The 2,691-nt window shown below is 37.1% G+C and overlaps 1 protein-coding gene and 1 long non-coding RNA gene across 8 annotated transcripts in view; both read right to left on the bottom strand.

Annotated features, from left to right (window-relative positions):
• LOC146516711 (uncharacterized) overlaps window positions 1-2,691 on the bottom strand; it is a 138,523-nt gene that overhangs the window by 42,083 nt on the left and 93,749 nt on the right. The window lies entirely within an intron of this gene.
• The window catches only part of septin9b (septin 9b), a 70,350-nt gene continuing 68,163 nt past the window's right edge, over window positions 505-2,691 (bottom strand). For all 7 annotated transcript variants that reach the window (XM_085163792.1, XM_085163793.1, XM_085163791.1 and 4 more), the window contains one exon: window positions 505-2,476. In XM_085163792.1, coding sequence (XP_085019918.1) covers window positions 2,260-2,476 — 217 coding nt within the window. In that variant the 3' untranslated portion in view covers window positions 505-2,259. The remainder of the gene's footprint in view (window positions 2,477-2,691) is intronic.

The raw sequence follows: 2,691 nt of genomic DNA, 5'->3' as shown, positions 1-2,691 counted from the left end.
CTTCAGATTGCTGCCCCACCCTGACTCTGGAGGTTTGTTCCCGCCTTCCTAAATGGGAGTTTTTCCTTCCCACTGTCGCCAAGTTCTTGCTCATACGGGATCACCTGATTGTTGGGATTTCTTTCTATAATTATGAATGGTGATTATGCACCATATAAATAAATAAAACTGAACTGAATTAAACGGCTGTACCCAAAATAAGTTTTGCTCGATTAACGTTTGACTTTCATTTAACTGAATGGGGGGGAAAAAGATCTGCCTTCAATAACCAGGTATATGAGGTGTAGTCTTAAATATGAAAAAAGGAGTAAACTGAAATTAGAATTTTTGAAATGATTTTAACCGTAGGCAGTAAGTGATGAGATACTAACATGCTGTGAGGAGTGTAAACACTGTGACGACTGGTCCATTCATTTCATTTTTGAAAAGCAAAGTAAAAAATGACCTCTACCCTTCTTCATTTGTACATTTTGGAGAAAAAAAATAAATCAAGGAACTCAACTATTAAACAATAAAAATATCAATCTTTATTCTTTGAGATAGCATATCAAAGATAAACCTTGATCTATAATACCATGACAAATTACACAAGAACTATACAACGGTAAACAGTGTAACCCAATAACTTTCTCTTGATAAACAATAGTTTTGTTTTTCTTCTCTTTACTCTTAAGTAATGAAAATATCTTTGACTTCAATTATACTGTTGACTCTCTTTTGGAAATTAGAATGGTATATTTAGATGTAGTCTCTATAAAATATCCCATGAGCTTTTAAAAATACTTTTTTTCCCCCCCAAAGAATATAATCACGTGATGTATATCATATGATATGACAGGCAACATTTAGAGGTATCATTTTGGGCTTTTAGGTACAAATTGTCCCTCGCAGTTGTGGCAGAACATCTGCCTCTGATAAAATTATGTAAGCTTGCAATGTAAAAGTCACCGTCTTCCCATTATTTGTTGGCATGACTGATTGCAAATAATAAAATTCAATTTACAAAATGATCAATTCTTGGAAAGTTACTGGTTGCCAGGTACGGTAAAGTCTCACAAATGGCGTACAAAATACTGCATGATACAAAAAAACAAACAAACATATTCTAAATCTAAATTATCATCACTGGTTAAGACCTGCAACAAACCGGAAGCCAACAGCTGGAATCAACGATGAATTAAAGTGATTACATTAAACACACACATAAATACCTATTGATAAAATCAGATCTATACTGTATACTGTATGTGCTTCTCTTTAGAAAAGAAAATGGACTTTTATTTGGTCAGAAAAAAAAGGACAAAACGGCTGCATGGGATAACAGTTGCACCCCCATCTTACACAATAAAATTAGAACATTAGCAATTAAAATACAACAGTAAAAGAGCAATGCAAAATGACTGTATTACACAACATTGGCATTATATGGAAAGAGACAATATTGTTTGGCAAAAAAGGGGGAAGGTTTTAAAAAACATCCTAAAAACACTGGAAAATTACAAGACTTGTTGTTTCCAAAAGCTACTCCACACTGCTACCGCTTGTCTGTTTAATTCTACAATGCGGAGGTGTCAACAATATCTTTACTTTCTCTGTAACACTATAAGCCTAATCTACATATCCCTACTTAACCCTAGCGACTATACAATACTATACACCACAAGACAAATCTTACTGGGTCAGTGGCACTAAGTTAGGTGTAGTTTAGAGCTAATCTACTGTCATCTCAAAAGCTCTACTGTACTCTGCAACATGACATTTCTCCTCATCCGTGCAGCCTTGGCTCGCCAACACTTCTGTCGACCCATAATTTCGATTATCTGTGTGTGTTGATGACTTCTGTGGATTTCTGTAAACAATCCTGAATGTAGATTGGACTTGACAGTTATCATGACGGGAAAACGAACTAAAAGAAAGTAAGAAAGATATAGATCACTGTATGATATTGTGGCCCACAGCGAGGATGTGATTTTGCTTTCAACTGTAATGATGTAAAAAGATGAGAAAACAGCTCCATGGATGGAAAAATGTAGGAATTTACTCTCCGCTCTGTTTCTTGTAACTTCCTGATAAATTAAAAGATGTAGTCCTTCTTGGTAATAAAAATGATCTTCACAGCATGAATGCGTGTGTGCGTGTGTGTTTGTGTACATCTGGGCTTGTTTTTGTAAACAGAATATATGCAAGAGAGTGTGTACGCATTGTGCCAAGCTGTGTCCTGATATCATAAATTGGCAATTTGGCTCCACATTAGACCCTCTACATCTCGTGGGACAAGACTTCGTGCTGAGCAGCGACTCCGTTTGGCTGCGGGGTGGCGGGCTGCTCCTCGGGCTGGCCATTGGCCTTTAGCTGAACAGCAGGATGGTCCGGCGGGTTAGAGGTGAAAAGGATGTTGGATTCATTTAACCGGCGAACACGATACGTCTCATAGTGGATGCTGCATGTGATGTCTTTGATGTTCTGCATATGTGTCCTGAAAACAAGACGAAGAAGAGAGTATTACATCTAATGAGAAAGTACCACAAAGCAAGCTTGACAGCAAATGCCTAAACAGGTATCACTCTATATTTATGGTCATGTGTTGTGAAAACAATCGCATGTATTTGCATACTGTGTGCGAGGAGTCAGTCCTACACTAACAAGCTTAAATGCACAGATTCATTGGAAGAACCTGAGTAGAAATGCCTG

This window comes from Neolamprologus multifasciatus, chromosome 6 (assembly GCF_963576455.1).
Source record: "Neolamprologus multifasciatus chromosome 6, fNeoMul1.2, whole genome shotgun sequence".
Lineage (NCBI taxonomy): Eukaryota > Metazoa > Chordata > Actinopteri > Cichliformes > Cichlidae > Neolamprologus > Neolamprologus multifasciatus.
Note: the sequence above shows the minus strand (reverse complement) of the source record. Positions and strands in the feature narration are given on the sequence as shown.